This window comes from Lactuca serriola, chromosome 7, assembly GCF_051521515.1.
Source record: "Lactuca serriola cultivar US96UC23 chromosome 7, Lser_US96UC23_V15, whole genome shotgun sequence".
Classification (NCBI taxonomy): domain Eukaryota; kingdom Viridiplantae; phylum Streptophyta; class Magnoliopsida; order Asterales; family Asteraceae; genus Lactuca; species Lactuca serriola.
Window position 1 is genome coordinate 28,229,859 of NC_136414.1, and position 18,532 is coordinate 28,248,390.

The following is an 18,532-nucleotide window of genomic DNA, read 5'->3' on the forward strand; positions in this document are numbered from 1 at the left end:
TCCTTCTCCTTCTTTGACAGCGATACCGACGGCCACGGTTCACAGTCGGCGACACCGGGTGGCATGAAAGATGGCGGGTTGGATTAAGGGAGGTTACGCGACCCACAACAACATCAACAGCAGCCACAACCGTTCTTGTCTTCATCGGCGGCATGAGCTATGGTGGTGGCATCTTAGTGGTTCTTCGGCTTCAACAGGCAAGGGAGGCGGCGACTGTCGGTGGTGGGGGACATAAGGTTGGCGGCTGATGTATACTACTATATATATATATATATATATATATATATATATATATATATGGAGGCTAAATGAAGGTGACGGGTTTACCCTATGTTCAACTTCAAACATATGCGCATTATACACGTTTGGTTCCTCCCCATAAGAATCTTTTCAATTAAAGTCCATAAGTTAATTTTCAGCCCCTTAGCCTCCAAAATCTATTTAATATAAGTCCAAATAATACCAAACACCCCCTGACTTCTGAAAATATTTACAAAATAAATCCCAGACATACACTTTAACCCCCGAAAATCTAAATCATGTCATTTGGCTCCCCTAAACCAACACCTCGCTAAATATTATGGATTTTTAGGGAAACTATAAAATATAAATTTACATCTTGGGGTTCAGTGTTTATTATTAAATTACTCAATTTCAAACGGAATGTTACATGTACCCATTGTACAACCTGAACTGAACATTAAACAGCCAAAGGAGAGAAATTACAGTCATACTGTGAGTCAAGTTGAACCCTGAGTGGTAAGGAGGAACGAATCGAACAGAGGGATTGAAAGGAATGGTCATATGTATAAGAACTTATTGGGTGCCAAACCACCAAGTATTTCTGGAAGCCCAAAGCCATTATAAATTATGGATTGGATCTCCGAAATGGAAATGGTATTTGAAAGCTGCAACTGCAACAAGAAGAAGAAAATCGTCTTTGCAGTCAGACAACTAAAGACTGTGGCTTTAAGTTGGTAGAAATTATTGGCAGATACAATGCCACGGGGAGAAGCCCTAAGGATGTCTTGGGAAGCATTCATGGAGCATATGAAAATACAATACTGCTCAGAGGTAGATCTGATAGACCTAAACAATGAGTTTCAGAACCTGAAGAAAGGGAAAATGAGTGTTGATGAGTATGCCACTACATTCACCGAGAGGATGAATTTATTCCCCTACTTGGTGCCTACTAAACTCTCCAAGATGGAGAAGTTTGCTAATTGATTGACAACGAACTTTGGCATAATGATCAAAATGGCAACTACTCTAAAGACAGTCGTTAGAGAAACTAAGAATGTTGAGACCCAGTTAAGGGAGAAGGGTCTGGAAAGAGTTGAGGTAGGAAAGAAAAGGAAGTTTTATGGATCTTCAACATCCAAAAAGAAAAGCAGGTTCTCAAATTCTGGTTCTAAGAAGTTTGGAGGTGGAGAAGGTGAAGCAAAATGTTGTGAAAAGTGCAAAAAGAAACACTCTAGAAAATATGGCGAGGAGGTGACTTGTTTCAAGTTTAGGAAGAGTGGGCATTACGCCAATGAGTGTACATTCAACAAGAGGGTGTGTCACGGATGTAATGAAGAAGAGCATATTTCTAGGGACTGCCCAAAGAAGAAAGAGGCAGCAAGGCCTAATGTGCCGCCAAGGCCAAAGGCAAGAGCATTCCAAATGACCCTAAAAGCAACAAGGTATGAAGCAGATGTCGCTTCAAGTTCCTTTATTGTAAATGGATTGTCTGCCAATATATTGTTTGATTCTAGAGCTAATTACTCCTTTATATCGCATAAATTTGGTGGAAGACTAGCATTGCCTGTAAATAAATTTGATAACGCTCTAGTTGTAGAAGTTGATAGTGGCAAATTCATACCTGTTAGAGATTGCATTGAAAACATCATCATCGACCTGAATGGAAATAAATTCCACGAAGAGTTGTTACCCACTGATTTGAACGGTTTCGACATAGTACTAGGAATGGATTAGCCTAGTGCGAATGATGTCGAGATAATATGCAGGAAGAAGATAGTGAGAGTAAACCCACCTCGAAAAAAGTCGTTTATGGTGTACGGGGACAAACGTAGAATAAATTTTGGAATCATGTCCTTGATGAAAGCAAGAAAGTGTTTTTCCAAAGGATGTACATCATACTTAGAATTTATGATCAATGCAAAGAAGGAGAAGAAATAAATGCAAAGAATACTGGTGGTGTGTGACTATCTGGAAGTCTTTCCGAAGATCTTCTAGGATTGCCCCCTGATAGACAAGTAGAGTTTCGAATAGACTTGTTGTCAGGATCAACTCCAATAGCAAATGCACCATACCGATTAGCACTGACAGAGATGAAAGAGCTTATGATGCAACTTCATGATTTGTTAGAAAACAATTTCATTAGACCTAGTTCGTCACCTTGGGGTGCTCCATTGTTATTCGTGAAGAAAAAGCATGGGAGAATGAGAATGTGCATAGACTATAGACAACTGAACAAGGAAACGGTAAAGAACATGTATCCATTTCAAAGGATTGACGACCTATTAGATCAGCTTCAAGGTTCAAGCTATTATTTCTCAAAGTTTGATCTTAGGTCAAGATATCATCAGCTTAAGGTGAAAGAGCAAGATATTGAGAAGAACACATTCAGAACGAGATACGGACACTATGAGTTCTTGGTTATGTCATTTGGACTAACCAATTCTCCAACATCATTTATGGATTTGATGAATAGGGTTTGTAAACCATTCCTCGATAAATCCATACTAGTGTTCATAGATGACATTTTGATTTACTCAAAGAGCCATCAGGAGCATGGAAAGCACTCGCGAGAAGTATTAGAAGTTTTGAAGAAGGAGAAGTTGTACGCAAAGTTCTCCAAATGTGATTTTTGGATTTGATAAATCCAATTCATGGGTCATGTGGTTAACCAGGAAGGAATAATGGTTAATCCGACAAAGATTGAAGCGGTGATGAAATAGGAATGACCAAAAATTCCCATTGAGATTCATAGTTTTCTCGGATTAGTTGGATATTACTAAAGGTTTATCCAAGGCTTTTCTTCGATAGCTTCTCCATTAACAACTTTGACCCATAAAGGAGTTACATATACATGGAGTGAGAAACATGAAGAAACAATCAATAAATCAAAGAAGAAGTTGTGTGAAGCACCGTTTCTTTCTTTACCTGACGGAGTTGAAGACTTTTTAGTCTATAACGATGTATATGGAGTTGTGTTTGGTTGTTTTCTGACCCAGAGAGATAAAGTGTAACGCCCGCAGATTCGGGCTAGTCAATTTAGAGACAATGAGCGTCAAAAATGAGTTTTTGATGGAAGATTATTTAAAATGATTAGTTATAGTATATGTTATAAGGATTTCGTACATATAAAGAACGCCGAAATCCGAGTTATAACGAAGAAGTTATGGCCCGTCGAAGTTTTATGGCAAAACCGACATGGCACCGGGAGACGTAAATAGTAAATTTACGATGGAGGACTTTTTAGCCTTAGTGATCTAAAAAAATTTGTAGTATACGTTAAACCAAGAACATACAAAAAAAGAACGCCCAAATCTGACTTCGTATGAGGAAGTTATGAATTTTCTAAGATTTGGCATAGCAGTGCATGACCCGAAACTCGAATTATGGTTTGAGCGGTTTTTGGCCTACGCGACCTAAATGAGAGTTGAATATCTCATTAATAGGAACTCAACGATAAAAAGACAGACGAAAACGGAGTCTATATGTAGAAGTTACGAATTTTACGCGGACATTTAACAATATAATCTCCTCGTACTGTTAAATTTAAGATCAGTGGAGAATTAGCCGACGGAGTCTAAATGAAAGTTGCAGATCTTGTTTTTAACTATGCGTGGATATAAAGAACGTCAAAACGGAGCTCGTATGCGAAAATTACGGGGTTTAGAAGTCGGCAGGGTGTTGTGCGAAATCGGGTGATGTGGCTGAATATGGGCCAAGGCTTTCTCCCCAAGGCAAGCCACCAGAAGGTGACATGTGGAATGGACTCAACGAGTAGGTCCTCCTACTCGACGAGTAGAGCAGGATTCCAGCCTATAAATAGAGGTGTCGGGTTCCCTTATTCTTCACACCTTCCCAACTTCACTTTCTCTCTCTAAGCCCCCAAACCCCCCCCCCCTAAGCCTAGGTAAACCCCCTAGCACCCGAAGGAAGCCCCGAGGCTCCTGAAGCCCCAAGAAAGGAGCCTTTCGGCTCGGGAACGCTACTTCAGCAAAGCCCGGTTTTCGAGAAAACCCGTTGTAAGTGACCTATACCTACCCTATCTTTAGTATAGCTTATATTTCAATATAGTAATGTTATTAGGACCTTATAATAAATATTCGGGCTATTATTATGACTTATATAAGTGTCGTTATAATATTTTTTAACCACTCGTGGTACGGGGAATCTGGTTTGGAGGGCCGCTTGGGTTGCTAGATTTCAGAAGCGCTATATGCCAAAATGATTCTGCCCTCCGGTGTTCCACGTCTAGCCCCTGTCTGTACATAGTGGGTGAAGAGTATTGTTTTAACACTTATATAATAGTAATAATAGCAAGACTATTAATTAGTCTCGGTGAACGTTAGACTAAACTCTAGTGGTAATGATACTAGGTTTTATCGAAGGAAAAATTGATTTGAGTAAACGAAGCGTTGTCCGAGTACAGAGTCACCACCTTATCAGGTGAGTGCATAGTTACTTTCATCTTACACACAGATATGAAGTATAGTATATAAATTACGTGCTATGTGTGTATATTGTCTGAATATTTGCTGTCTATGCTGGATGAAACGTTTTATACATGTTCTTAAATGATCTAAACTGTATATGTATTTTATATCTACAAAATGTGTTGGGTAAAACATGGGTAGATTAGAGGTGATATAAATGATGAGTGATGAAAGATGAGATGAATGATGAGCGATGATATATGAGTGATAAAATATGGTGTAAAGTGATGATCCAAAACGATGAGCCAAAGCGATGAGCCAAAACGATGAGCCAAACGATGACCCAAGCGATGGCCCCGTCATCTAATAGAGTATGGATGACAACCACGGACTATTCTAGACATTCTAGTGGAACACTAGCAGGGTCGCAACCTGTAGGTGTTGTGAACAATGTGTTCACCCGGTGTACTCTAAAAACCCATTGACAGGTATTGCGAGTGGACTCTCGAAAACGATACTGTCAATAAAAGAGATAAACCCTGGCGACTATGCTGACTTAGTGTCGATTCTTTAGGAATGAACAAACGAGGAATAGCTGAATCTTAGGGTAGATCCTTAAGAGTAAAGAAGATAATGGGGATGGGTAATTGGGCTGATTGCTTGATGTTTAACATAATAATTATATTATTGTGGGTTAAAAACCCTATGTATTCACCAGGTTTCCCAAACTGGCCCTGGTGGTTGTCGAGGCCAACAAAAATAATAACCCTAAATATTACACACTAAAATAGTGTATAGTGGTAAAGGGGTCGAATCCACGGAGATTGGTTCAATTTATAACTCTATGAAAAATCTCTTTGTAAAAATACTTGTAAAATAACATTAAAAATAAAATGGGGGGTTTTGGTGTTTTGAAATACTTGAAACAAACTAGAATTAACTATCATTTAAATAGACAATTTCAACAAAAATAAGGGTTTGGTGTAAAATCAATAAGGGAGAGATGGTTGACTTAAAGTTTCCTCTCTTTGACTTTTGATGAACATATCATTAGAATCCAATGGTGCGATACTTGTTTTAAATCCTCAATTTGGCTATAGTAATCCAAGAAGCTTGAGATTGCCTAGACCTTTCTTAGTTGATAAAATGGTTAGAGAAGCTCATAACAATTTCCTTAGTCAAAGTCACAATTTCCATTAAGCATGTAATTAGTGAAAGTCAACTAGCATTAAGAACCAAAAAGTCACCAAATCCAAGAGGGGTAAAATGCTTCCACTACCATGTTGGAGGAAATGTTTTCATGATTGTGTGAAGCAAAAACAACACAAAAATCATTTGTTGCTTGCTAATTTGAGGATCCTTTACTTAATCAAGAAATTAGCCAACTAATCACCACAAACACATTTAAACTCATGAACTAAAACATACAAGTAGTGATAAGATGTTAAAACACAAAACATTTCCATAAAGATTTAAGAACATGTTCATGGATTCTTCAACATTCAACAAAAGTTCAAAGGATTCAACAAAAGTCAACCAAGATTAGTTTAGCCAAGCATGGCTAAACTCAAAGAAACAAAGTTAGAGAAGATTGTACCAAACATTAAGCAAGAATCAAGAGGTAAAAAGATGATGTTCTTGAGGTGTTCTTGGCCTTCAAAAGTCTTCAAAACTCCAGAGAGAATCTCCAAAAATCGGATGTCCAAGAGTATCCAAAAGATAGGCACCAACCTTCCCCATATAGCTTAAAACATGAATTCCCGGAAATGCCCCTGCAGGGCCTTGCACGACCCGCGTGCTGCTGCGCGGGTGGTGCCTGACATGGGCTTCTTTGAGTTTTTGGGCCTCCAAAACATATCCCACTAGCCCAGATCGAATCCAATCACCTCCTAGCCCATTTTCTTCAAGTTTTTCTTCATTTTAAGCCCAATTTGGCCTCTCCAAATCCTCCAAACTCGCCCGGTTAATAATCTACGCACGCTTGAATAAACTCTCGCATCTTGCAAATTTAAAGTTTATTTCTCTCCAAGCCTTCAAATAATCATCAAGCTCGCTCCATGCATCATCTCCACAATCACCAAGCCTAACATCCTTTTTTGTCTACAAATACCATCGCTTCCCATACGTCCCGAACACTCCCGCTCCGCTAGACCCGAAAACCTGCAATTATGCTCACAAGATTCGAAAGTACCTGAAATAGTCATAAAATAACAAAAAGGAAAATATGCATGGAAATTATCTAAACTATGAGTGAAATATGCTATAATAAACTATAAAAAGAAGTAAACAAAACAAACTATCAGACCCACTCAGTTTATTTATATCACAGGTGTTGATATGAAGTCACATTACACTGAGAGATTAAGGAGATATAAATCACTAGTGATAATGAATGTAAGTCATGTTTATGCTTATGTTACTGTATTAACGATGACATCCCAAATTTTTTAAAAATGAATAAAAATATTTTTCTTCAGAAATGTTTTGATAACGTATTTATCATGTTTTACTGGGAACAAATTCTGCAACATTTTTATTAAAATAGGTACTCTAATTTTTATAAAGCATAAACAAAATCGGTCTTTTTTTGGCTATGAAAATGGGGATGTCACATAAAGTGATAGCATATGCATCTCGAAAATTGAAAGAGCACGAGAAGAACTACCCCGCTCATGATCTGGAGTTGGCAGCGGTAATATTCTCATTAAAGATATGGAGGCATTATCTTTATGGCACAAAGTGCAAACTCTTCACTGATTATAAAAGTCTCCAGTATCTCTTTGATCAAAAGGAACTGAATATGATACAACGACACTGGCTAGAATTGCTCAAGGATTACGACTGTGAGATACTTTACCACCCTGGTAAAGAAAATGTCGTAGGTGATGCTTTAAGTCGAAAGTAAACTTGGAAAGAAAAAATTCAAAAGCGTTAAGGATAGAAATTGTCTCAACAATTGTGGAAAGCATTAAGAAAGCTCAGGTTGAAGCTTTGGAGAAAAATGACCAAAAGGAAGAACGTTTAGGCAAAACGTTGGTATCGGTTCAAATAGTCAAGGATTGAAGGTATTCCAAAATAGGATTCAGGTGCCTAAGATGGGAGGAATAAGTGATCTTCTGATGGAAGAAGCTCATAATACCATGTCCTCAATTCATCCTGGCAGCACTAAGATGTATAGGGATCTGAAACGTTACTACTGGTGGCCGGCGATGAAGCTTGATGTTGCAAATTATGTGGCAGAGTGTGTAACATGTGCGAGAGTTAAAGCGCAACATCAGAAACCGTATGGGAGTTTATAACCTTTGCCTATAACGATGGGTAAATGGGAAGACATCACCATAAATTTGGTGACTAAACTACCTAGGATGAAGAACGGTCACGACATGATATGGGTAGTCGTGGATCGGTTCAAAAAGAGTGGACACTTCATAGCAGCCAATCAGAGATGGTCTATGGATAAGCTTGCTAATGCCTACATGAAGAAGATAGTAAGACTTCACGGTGTTCCCTTAACGGTTGTATCAGATCATGACAGTCATTTCACATCAAGGTTTTGGAAGAGTATACAATAGGAAATGGGTATGAAGTTGTGTTCAAGTACAACCTACCTTCCACAAACTGATAGTTAGAGCGAAAGGACAATTCAAACATTGGAAGATATGTTAAGAGCCTGTAACCTAGACTTCCAAGGTAATTGGGATGAGCATTTACCCCTGGTAGAGTTTTCCTACAACAATAGTTACCATTCAAGCATTAAGATGGCACCTTATAAAGCCTTGTACGGACAGAAGTGTCGTACACCGTCTTGTTGGCTTGAGGCCGAAGAAAAGCAGTTTATAGGTCCCGAAATAATCCATCAAACTGCTGAAAAACTAAAGGTGATTAGACAAAGGATGTTAGCAACTCAAGATCGCCAAAAGAGCTATGCTGACAAGAAGCGACGACCAATGACATTCAAAGTTGGAGATTCAGTGTTTCTCAAAGTCTCACCGTGGTAGGGACTTATAAAATTTTGAAAATAGATGAAAGTTGAGTCCAAGATTTATTGGGTCATTCAAGGTTCTTTAGAGGATTGGGAACCAAGCTTACAAGCTGGAATTGCCAGAAGAACTAGACGTTATTCATAAAACTTTCCATGTATGTTATTTGAGGAAATTTACTTGAGAAGTTCCCGATATAATTCCACTTTCATAATTAAGGATTGATGAAGATAAGAGGTTAATCGAAGAGCCTGAAGCAATTGTTGACCGTAAGACAAAGAAATTACGACACAAGAGGTTCGAATTTGTGCTAGTATGATGGAAACATTCGAATGCACCGAACCTCACCTGGGAAACAAAGAGTGACATGATGAGTCGCTATCCACATCGGTTTACTGATGCATGATTTCGTGACGGAATTATCCTAAGGAAGGGAGAATTGTAACGCCCGTGTTTCTGGCTAAGCATTATTAAGATGATGTTATAGTTAGGGTCAACAATTGTAACCTATTTTATGTAATGTAGAAGAATTATTTGATTATTATGTAATTTATGTGCAATATGCGTGCTTATAAGGATATAATAAAATAGGAATAAAATATGCGTCTAAAATAAAATAATAATTAGACCCAATATCTTTCAAGAAAGTTGAAGTATTCGTAACAAGGATTCCAGAGATATAAAGAACGCTAAAATCCGACTTATAACAAAGAAGTTATGATCCGTCGACGTTTTGCGATTAAACCTGCACGGCTCCGCGTATCGTAAAAAGTAAATTTTTGAAGAACTACTTTTTAGCCTTAGCGATCTAAACGAAAGTCTTAGTAGACGTTAAACCGAGAGCATGCATATAGATAACCTCCAAATCTAACTTCGTTAGAGGAATTTATGATTTTTCTAAGATTCAGCATAGCATTATACAGCCCGAAAATCGAATTTTAGATTGATCGATTTTTAGCTGATACAGTCTAAACAAGAATTGGATCTCATTAATAGGAGCTAAACCATATAAAGACAGTCGAAAACTGACGTCGGATGACAAAGTTATAAATTTTTAACGGACTTTAACTATCTAAGCCTGTTAAAATATAACTTTAAAAATAAAGTCAAAATTAGCCGACGGAGTCTAAACGAAAGTTGTAGATCATGTCGATACTTACATATGTGAAAGTTATGAATTCTAGAAGATAATTAATTTTCAGATTAACCTCGGAGTGACACGTGGCATGATCTAGGCCACACCTTCTTCCCCACGGCTTGGCACCTGATCGCGACACGTAGCATGCATACGCCTATTGTAATGTTGAAGTACGCCCAACGTACTTAGCACCCTCCTGCCTATAAATAGATGGCGTTTTTCACTCAAATATTCACACCTCTTTAACCAATTATCTCCTAACCCCCCCCCCCCCCCCAACCCCCATACTTTTCTCTAGCACTTCCTAGGTGTTAGTAGGGAAGCCCCGAAGCACCGGAAAGCCCCGAGAAGAAGAGCTTTCGGCTCAGAACTTATGCCCGCGCAGAGCTCGGTTTCTCGTTAAACCCCCTGTAAATGAGTTGTGTTTACCATACTTTAAGTATAACTTATGTTTAAGTTCATTATCATTATTATGAACCTATAAACTAGATTTATCAGTGATTACAAGTCTTTATCATGATTGATCTACTTACGGGATAGGTGTCTAAAATGGTCACGTTGGCTTGGTTGTGGGATTTCAAAAAGGTTATACGCCGAAATGGTCCTGCCTCCCAACTGTCATGCCTGGCTGATCCTTACTTGATAGATCTTGAAGTAGACTTTGAATTAATGATGAATCTGTACTAATAATTAGTCATAATAAATATTAGACTAAGACTTAATGGTAATGATACTAGATTTCATCAAAGGAAAAAACAGTTGCTAGGAGTGAAGCGTTGTCCGAATTTTGAGTCGTCACTTTAACAAGTGAGTGCATAGTTACTTTCATCTTACACATAGATATGAAGTATTTAATATGAACTTCATGCTACATGTGTCTATTATCTGTGTTCCAAATATTTATGCTAGATGAACAATTTATACATGTTTTACTTTGATTTAAACTGTATATATATATATTTTATACCTATAAATATATTGGGTAAAGATGGGTGGATGAAAGATGATATAGATAATGAAAGATGAAAGATGAAATAAATGATGAGAGACCTTGACTTTAAAGCTGATCCAGTCATCTAACGGAGTATATATGACAACCACATGCTATTCTAGACAGTCTAGTGGAACGCTGACAGACTCGAAACTTGTAGGTGTTTTTGAACTACATGTTCACCAGGTGTACTCCATCCCCCTCATGGTTGCCTTACTGACATATATTGATGAGGAATCCCCTAAGCATTATTGTCTATCCTGAAGATAATCCTTAGGATAGGTCCTTTAAATTATATGTTTTCGGGACAGAAAGTGAGGATAACGTGAATGGGTAATCGGGTTGAATGATTTGATGAAAATAAAGAATGTAATTATTGTGAGTTGAAAACCCTTTATGTGCTCACCAGGCTCTCAAGCTTGACCCACTCAGTTTCTTGTATTACAAGTAGTGGCACAAGAGCACAGGTGTGATGATCAGATGAAAGATTTATGGATTATAGGCTAGTAGAATAATAAATGTTGTAAGGTCTATGTTATTTTCGTCTATGCTTATGTATTGTATTGACAGGGACATCCCAACGTTTTTAATATAATTAAAGTACATTTCATTGGAAATGCTTTGATAATATATTTATCATATTTTGGGAACAAATTCCGCAATATTATTGTTCAAAATGATACTCTGATTTTTAAATAAAGCATAAACAAATCGGTATTTTATCGTCGTGGAATTAGGGATGTCACAATTTTGGTGGGTTAGGCCCAATGTGCTGGCTAGGCCTAGTGATATTTATGGCATGTGGTATTTTGGAACTCACTAAGCTTTGTGCATGGTTTATTGTTTTGGTTTCATGTACTTCCGATTCAAAATAGAATGGTCCGACTTGATCGCACCGCATCCACCCATATTTTTCCGCACTATGTGATTTTAGGATTTGTATTATGATATTATTTTCGTATTAAATCTTCAGTATTTAATATGCATTAATTACTTTCTTAAAATAACTAAAATTTTATTTTTATTTTCTACTTTTATTCATTTTTATATACATATATGACTTAATGCAACATTTTGTTAAAGTTTGACGGAAAATATAAGCCTTAGAGTTATGAGGAGCTTTCTAAAACCTTGACTTATAAGTCTATTTTTTATTTTCTAAATTTAATTTCATGGTATATTATTGTTGCTGAGCCAGATGGTTGGGATGCTTAAAGATGGTGTATAAACACACCCCCAACGCAAAATGGTTCAAAGCATTGGATATGGACAATATGTTATAACACTATTTTAATGTCACATCACCAATAATGTTATACAACCAAGTGAGAAAATGGTTACTATGTTATTAAGATGTTATAACACCGATTATTATAGGTAAAAAAAAAAGTAAATACTTTTTTATATATTCAAATGGTCATATTACTGTTCAAAAAAGAGTGGCCAATCAAATTGCTCGTTTTTTCTCGTGCTCGATACAACCGGAAATGACTTAACAACCCTTTAACGAGCAAGGGGTTGGTGTATGCGTCTTAATGGCATTGTGGATGCTCCCCCTTAGCAACAACGAGATACAATATGCCTCATACCGATTGTTCTCAGAAAAATATTGCGAAGAGTTTTGAGTAAAGATGACAACAATGTAAGGTTTTTAATTTTAACACATAAAACTCCTTGTTGGCAATAGAGGTATATATGCTATACACCTGATCTAGATCTCACAATGTTCTAGGGTTAGACAAGTGCAATGTGCGTGTTCTAATTCCAATATGGATTGGGCTCCTTAAAATGTCTCAAAAACAAGGTGTTGCCCATACTAGACCTCCCTTATCAATTATCACCTCCTTACCAATATAGGGCAAACACGTGGAGTCTGCTTGTTGCAAATACGATAAGAGCATAAATCAAATCTAAGAGGTGACAATAGTCCAGCAGTCCACAACCGAAATAGATTAACAACAAGGTGGAAGTTATCATAACCTTACAAGTATAGATACATCACATTCTATATATATATCAACAATCCGCAACCCTAAGTAAATCAAAACCTTAAGTTTGAGCAACCCCCGTGTGAAATCAACCATCCATGATTTGCCCTAATTTTGCCTTGAACTACACAAGTCAGTGTGATCTCGATTTCTCAACCATTCACGATCTGCCATGTGGCCATGATGATCGACGTGTAGATTCCTTTGTGATTCATTGGTCATGTCTGTCCGCCTCATTTTGGTCATCTAGGGTTTCAAAAAGAAGAGGTGTGGCGTATTGTGTAGTCCCTCGATGCCCCTCATCGGAATCTTGACAATAGGATAGTATGATCGTGTCAATTGATACCTCTACCACTGCAAAAAAGAGGGTCGCCACCACAAAACCAAGACCCCAACACACCTGATGCAAGTTCAACAACCACAAATTTAGGTATTAACACGTACCCATGAGAATGAGATGATTATCATAAATTCAGCAAAAGATTTAGGGTTAAATGTAAGGAGGGTAAAACATGAGGGACATTTAGAGAGCTTACTAGCACTGGAATCAATGGTGAGGAGACTTTATCATGTGCGGATTTATACTTGTGAGTATCCAACATGAGAAATGCAAACAAAGCACTCGCGAGGCTAACACATAACTTCCCAAGAAAAAGAATAACATTTCCAATCACATTCACCTTCCCTATTCGAAGAATATTGTTCTTAATCAACTCAGTCGCCATTGCAGAAGCTGCAAAGAAGCTTTCACCTGTGATAGCAATCTGCAAAGTTCAAAGTGCAAACAAAACAAAACAACAATCATTCTCTTGATTTGACTTTCTCGATTCAAAAAAACCCAATCTTCAACTTCAAAACCAACACCAAAAGACAATTACCATTATGTACGCGTTGTGGTTCACCGATCTAATGATCCACTCGATACACGTAAGGGCAAAATGGGAAGAAACTGACAAAACTTTCCCAACCTGGTTGTGAGTCTTGATATCAACTACCATAAGTTTCTTACGTAGTGGCTTTAGTATCCGAGCTAATGACTCAATGAATGAAACCATAAGAGAGCCAATAGCCACCGATCCAATGTTATACCTCACAAGCCTCTTTACCGAAGAGAATATAGGAAGAAATGAAATTTCTTGCTGCATAAATAATGTAACATCAATTACAAATTTACAACAACTAGCTATATATCAGTGTTTCTTTTTGACTTAATACAGAAAGACAACGAAATGAGGCTTACAAGAACTTCACCATGGCCCCAATAATGAGAAGCAACGGACCCCGCAATAACTGTTGAAGAAAACGCCTTAACAAACTGTGTAACCCAATACCATCCAAAGAGATGAAACAAGATAGCAATCCCTATATGAGGAGTGTAATGGATTGTATGCCCACAACACCTTTCACAATTCACTTGCTTCATTTTAAGATCATAAGCACAACAATTAGCATTGCATCTATCTCTAACAACTTCCCCCGAACTAAGTAGATAAAGAATAGCAGAAATCCAGATCATATAAAAGATTCCAAGAACCGCATACGGCATAATCGGGAAAATAATCAACGCCCTTACTTCTCCTATAATCTTCGATGCAACCTGCGTAATCAAGAAAATATATAAAAGATTCCAAGGGCATTTTCGTAAAATCGATTTTGATTCTCGTTCTTGCCTTGAGTACGGAAGTTGCTTTAAAGATTCTCCGTGCTATTGCAATGGATGAGAGGATGGCTACCACCATGATGACAGTCATAAACACTGCAGCCAAATGAAGATGGACACGTTCCTGAAGTAAAAAAAAATGGAAATTATAAAGTTATGAGATTTATTTAAATGTGAAGGTAAAAAGTGATTTGTAAGTAATTTAGATGATATGGGTACCGGGTACATACCCGCCCGGATAAGTGATAAGACGGGTCATGGGTGCCAATAATTGGGGTGATAGCATCGTTCCCGATCCATCCAGCTGAACGTATGAAAGTAATAACAAGATTCAGCTTGATATTTGTTTGGCTGTTTAGAAACCAACATTGCAAATATGAAATATGTTATGTAAAAGGTGAACTTATGGGTTAATCGGGTAAGCTATATATGAGTGTTTTCTTTTTGACTTAATCCAAAAAGCACGACTTCATACAGAAAGTCAAGGAAACCTAAGTCCTATTTCTTCTTTTACAAATTTGTCTTCATATATTTGTTTTCGCTTCCATTTTCAGTTTTCCCAAGTATGTCCACTTTCTCAAATATTTGTTTGACATTGTTCATGCAAACAACACTTAAAAGTGGAAAAAAGTAAACATAATTGGTTATTATGACATAGATGTCATCTAATTAGTTGCAGCATTTTTGTATCTCCAAACTTTTAAGCATAAAATGGCATAGTTACCAATAAGCATTTTACCCTCAAAAGACTACCATTATGCAAGGGTGTTTTGGGTATTTGGTTAGTAGTGAACCACAGTTCTTATTATGCCTGCATTTACTTTGTCCTTCTGTGCAACCAAATGTGTGATCATTTGCTCAAATATTTTTTCAAAACATCATTTATCACGATATCACTTTATCTAGAGCTAATATAAGCTTTAGAAAGAGCTAATACATCAAGACATCAAACAAAATTTTAAGAGCAAACCTTTCAAATAGAAGAATATGGTGACAGAAATGATGAGGATATCAAAAAGGGCAACTGTTATCCATGTCATTGCAGACACAAGACGTTGAATCATAGCTAGCCATATCACTGATAAAATTAGAGGTATGATTCCTCCACAAACAATCAAAACAGGCCATGATTTCCCAATATCCGCAACATAACGCTGCAAAAAACAATGTGTAGCATCTTAATTTTATATGCAAACATTTGAATTTGATTTAAACTCGTGTTAAATGCAAGAAACAGTAATATACTAATATACAATGCTATTATTGGGTAGATTTTTCAAAGTACATCTTAGTAAAAAAAGATTGAAAGTACAATGGTGCAATAGAAAGAAATGAAAGTATGATGCTATAATAACCAAATAAATGAAAGTATGTCGCTATTTCTTGCATCTATCCATAGTTGTGAAAGTGGATTAATAAGTATCAAGAAAGATAGATGATGAACCTTTAAGACAGATGATTGAGAGTTTATTGACTTGTGAACTGTCTTATCTAATATCATGCCATCATCAACCGTTTGTCCACCCATCATGTGCCATTGTTGAAGAGACACATTCGATTTGCGTGTCATGAATTCACAACTCCACAAAACTACAAAAGTGTGAGGATATGATTAACAAAAGATGTTTAAAAATATTGAGAAAATGATGGTGGAAAATGGAGCAGAAAAAATGAACAATTAGAACTTAATGGGAAGCTTGATTTCCCCCATTAAGTCCACTAAGTCAAAAAGAAACACCACCTTACTCGTATAAGAAATTCTATCAATGAATGCAATTGAAAGTTGAAACAAAATAATAATAATAATAATCGTTTAGCACTTACCATTTACACTAGGAAAAAGGACAGGGTAGCATGGACCAAGTAGTTGTAAGGAAGATTTTCTCATATCGGGTGTTAGGAAAGAGAAATAATCATAATCCCTACTCACCCATTGCTCCATTGAAAGCCGAATTTCATCCCCTTCAGGATAATTGCATACCCATTTAAGAGTATCATTTGATGGCATTGGACAATCCCTCAAACAAATGCTTTTGAAATCCTCTAAATCCGAGTGAGTATCTTTGAACCCACTTTCAAATACTTGATTAGGGTTTACCCAATATCTCACTCCCAATCCATGAAGATTTGGATTTCCGTTTTTGTCACCACATACATTGCCTTTGTAGTCCAAACCATGAGTCAGCCTAATGAAACATCAATGAATTCACTATTATTTATGAATTTTATGTGTTTGACTCGTCTTTTGTATAAAATGCAAAGCAAATCGACCCAATTTTTAAGCAAATGGATTGGGATTGCCACCTATTGTTTAGTCTATGGATTGTATGGTTTGATAATTGAAATATCGTTGCTTTTTGGTTGTTTTTGTTCCTGTTCTTGTTCTTGTATAGAGAATATATGCTAGGAGTGTTGTTGAAGTAATATTACCTTTAAGAGGTTTAAAAGCTTCTAAATTATACACACACACTAAAGTAAACTGAAACACAAAGAGTAATTAAAATTTTAAACTATATACTATCGGCCGTTTAGTGCAAACTAACCATCTTTCTTACGTAAATGTAAAAAGAACCATCGTTCTTGCGAAAATGCCAAAAAGTACTTTAATTTGCAAGAATGAGCAATTGTGGACAGATTTTGGAAATCTAAATGCCAAAAGATACATCATACTTGTTGTTTTTCAACCTAAATAGCTCATTTACACAGTGTTGTTTTGCATTTTTGCAGAAGCTATTGTTTATTTTTGGCAAAAAGCAACAAGGATGGCTTAATAAATCAAGAAACATGAATTTGATCAAGTATTTTGTTAAATACTTCATATAGAACCCTAAATTGATACGCACAAACACACAAATCAGAAGGGTGAAAGGGGTTGCAAGAAACTTAATTTGATCAAGTTTGTTGACAAACTTACCTTAACGGGTTACCTTTATGGAACCCAAAACTGGAGTTAACAATTAAAGCAATCCAAAAGGCAATGAAGAAGACAAGAAATGGTATATCTCTGCATTTTCTACCATGCCTGATGACGTCACCCGTCTCAATGTTTTGATCTTGCCCCCCATTGCTTGAAGAAGGAAAAGGGTATCTTCCAATCACTGCCCCTAATGGAAACCTCATTTTGATTTAGTAGATATCAAAACCCAAAACAGATATTTAACATCTAGGGTTTGCGTAGGAGCTTGAGGAACACGAGGACTGTGTGGGTGTGTGTTTGCAGAGTGAAACTAGTGTGTGAGAGTAGCAGGAAAATGTGAAAGCTTCGACAGGGGGTCTTGAAATTCTCTACATTGAAAAATCTAAAGAAAAAGACGATAATCAACCTACCGTACCACTTTTTGGACCGAGATTTACGGAAAATTAAGATTACTTATATCATAAATGGCACAACCATTACAATTTTTTTATACGTATTATGATTTAAAAAAGGTAGTATATTTTTTAATTTACACGATCATTGAGTTTTTTTTTATATTTATCCTTTTAACTTGATAAGCTATTCGCATTAGTTCTTATGACCGGTTATTCTATGTTAGCCGATAAAAATAACTTAATAGGATAATTTATTTTGTACACATTAAGTCCTAAATATTTTTGTACACACTTAGTCCTTAATATTTTTTGTTGCAAAATAAGCTATTTTTTTGTACTCATTCACATTACTTATGAATGATTTCTTTAAGTTTTCTCACAACATCTTACGTGAGACAATCATTAATGAGGTGTTTAAAGCTTTTGATAAGTTCATCGCGATCTCGGCTATTTGGTTGTTTAAGTCATGTGTTCTGAACGTCATAACTTTTTCATACGATCTTGGATTTTAACTATATTATATTCATGCGTTCTTATTTTAGTCTACTACAACTTTTGTTTAGATTACTCGCGTTAAGAAATAATATATTCTTACTTGCGATCTTTATATCCATACGTTTTTTATGAATGCATATATGAATGTTTTTTTTTATAAAATCGTAATTAAAAATATATTACATTTTAACGGGAGTAATCAAAAAACGAATATAACATCCCCAAATTTCATACAAAAATTTCAATTTTTGAAAGTAAATAAATTGTTCCAAACATTTAATTAAAACATAGTTTGACA

General features: G+C 36.5%; 1 protein-coding gene across 1 annotated transcript; it reads right to left on the reverse strand.

Moving 5' to 3' along the window:
* Window positions 1-12,656: 12,656 nt before the first annotated feature.
* Window positions 12,657-17,760, reverse strand: LOC145061920 (choline transporter protein 1-like). Its single transcript, XM_079009512.1, has 10 exons — window positions 17,342-17,760; window positions 16,252-16,613; window positions 15,872-16,017; window positions 15,398-15,581; window positions 14,658-14,731; window positions 14,438-14,551; window positions 14,008-14,364; window positions 13,646-13,906; window positions 13,304-13,531; window positions 12,657-13,167 (listed from the first exon to the last, which is right to left on the reverse strand). Exons 1-10 carry the CDS (start codon window positions 17,545-17,547, stop codon window positions 12,979-12,981), a joined length of 2,121 nt encoding a protein of 706 aa, XP_078865638.1. The 5' UTR covers window positions 17,548-17,760; the 3' UTR covers window positions 12,657-12,978.
* Between the last annotated feature and the right edge of the window lie 772 nt (window positions 17,761-18,532).